The sequence below is a fragment of the Cryptotermes secundus genome, unplaced genomic scaffold (assembly GCF_002891405.2).
Source record: "Cryptotermes secundus unplaced genomic scaffold, Csec_1.0 scaffold3297, whole genome shotgun sequence".
NCBI classification, from domain to species: Eukaryota; Metazoa; Arthropoda; class Insecta; order Blattodea; family Kalotermitidae; genus Cryptotermes; species Cryptotermes secundus.
The window spans coordinates 116-2,176 of NW_019730003.1; the positions used below are offsets into that span (position 1 = coordinate 116).

Below are 2,061 nucleotides of genomic sequence, written 5' to 3' on the forward strand. Positions count from 1 at the left end.
GGGGATGGGAGGAGAAATTAAGATTACACCAGCATTCCTTGAACACCTTGAGGCCTGCAAGTCACAGCATTCAAAACTTTTGACCCAAAATTGTTTCTTAAATCAATCATGTCTGTCAAATCTTGCTAATGAGGTATGTTGCATATGATGTACACAACATCCTTTACTTCCGACAAAGAAATGTTAGTTCTGGAATGCCTCCACAGATGTCAGAAATCCCATGGCTACAAAAAAGCAATAAAACTAAACATGCGTGCCATCTATNTGATATTTCTGCAAAACTCTCGAATACTGAAATTAATGTAAATCCGTCCACCTGTTCTCTAGCTGTTTCACACATACAGAACGGATGAGCAACACGTGCTCTACGAAGTTGTCTGCCAATACACGTAGCACGTGCATGGATAAGACACAAACCAGACAACCCATGCACAGCTAAATGAGAATACACTGTACACAGGAAATCATTTTCCCCATTTCCTCCCTCACAAAGACAGCAGAAGAAACCAACCAAAGAAGGAAGATATGCAGGTAACTGCAGATCCATGAAAAGTCAATATAGTGTTTACTTTAGCATCCTAAACATAAGAAATTACAGATTCCAAACATTCAATCATTCTTGTGTGTAACAGATCATGTGAAAAAATGTTACATCCAGGTTACTGATGTATGTCAGTTTGACCAGCTCCATTATGAACGATTCTTTTAATTGCTGATTGTGAACAATACTCACCAGTTATGCGGTCAAAGAGGTCTCCTCCTGACAGAAACTCAAGGAAGATGTACTCGAGGTTTCCTTTGTGGCGATGTCCGTAAAACTGGACGATGTTTGGATGGTTCACCATTCTGTGGATGAACACCTCTTTTTGTACGCTGCTTTTCACACCTGAATGTTTCTCCAAGTCGATCTCTTTCATTGCGACTTGCTCTCCCGAACCTCTGTGTGTCAGCAACTTTACTCTGTTATGGTCAAAAATATCAATGAAATTAAAGGTTTAATTCCTCTCCATCTTAAGGACAGAATGTGTAAGACAACCTGCTGCACTGTACAGTGAAATCCTAATCAGTTTTTCTTTAAATTTCAGGCTCGTTAATAAAAAAGAGCACTCACTTTATTGCACAAATCTCTTATCCTACTCTCTATCGTGATTATTGAAAGGCAAAGCTATCCCTGGGATTTAACTAATTAAGGACCACACCATGAAGACATACGGTGGAGTGGAAGTATAGCCCCACTACTCTTAACCTTGGCTTTAGATGGAAGTGAGTGGTCAGCTTCATGCCCCAGTTGCTTTACCACCAGATAACCACTGCATAGGATGATGGGTAGGCCTCAGAGCCAGTCTCGACATTCCAGAAAAGAAAAAAAAAAAAATCTCTCACACAGGCCAGGAACTAAACCCTAACTCCACAGCCATCCAGCCCATAGCCCAGTCCCTATACCAACTGATCTAATCCAGTTCCTATTATGATTATTACCGTTATTTTATTTTCTGGAAGCACGTTACTTAACTCTTTGACTGGTGCGGGCGTGTTTTAACGCCCGGATGATGCCAGCCATTCCCTGGCGTTGGCGTGTTTTAACGCTTTGACAATCTCTTCCCTTCTTTGCTCTCTTGGCACTCATCAACCAAAGACATATATATGATAGTTTTTGTGCATGTTTGTAAAGAACCCTTGTAAACTTTGTGGGGGTCTATATTACTGTCAGAACCCTCTGAGAAGGTTAAGGTCAGAAAATATTTCACATTCATTCAGTTTCACCATGGCTTTTTGCAGCAAGTGTCTTCGTGTTCCTACAGACCAGCTGGAAAATGTTGTGAACGAGATTTGTTCTGATGATGATAGTGGCGATGAAATAATGATTCCTGAATTGGATGAAGTTGATAGTGACAATAATACAGTGATAGACAATGATCCACAAGACAGTAATCATGAACATTTACCTACCACGAGTGCGGTGCCTGACACGCCCATCTCATGAACGTACGGAGACATTGTACCCCCAATATTTCCATTTGCTAATAGTTTCGGGATCAAAATTGATATAACACATAAAAT

At 40.5% G+C, this 2,061-nt stretch overlaps 1 protein-coding gene across 1 annotated transcript in view; it reads right to left on the reverse strand.

Moving 5' to 3' along the window:
- Positions 1 to 271: 271 nt before the first annotated feature.
- Positions 272 to 2,061, reverse strand: part of LOC111865950 (serine/threonine-protein kinase grp-like) — a 7,895-nt gene continuing 6,105 nt past the window's right edge. Inside the window, exon 2 of the mRNA XM_023854391.2 lies at positions 272 to 960. Coding sequence (XP_023710159.1) covers positions 660 to 960 — 301 coding nt within the window. The 3' untranslated portion in view covers positions 272 to 659. The remainder of the gene's footprint in view (positions 961 to 2,061) is intronic.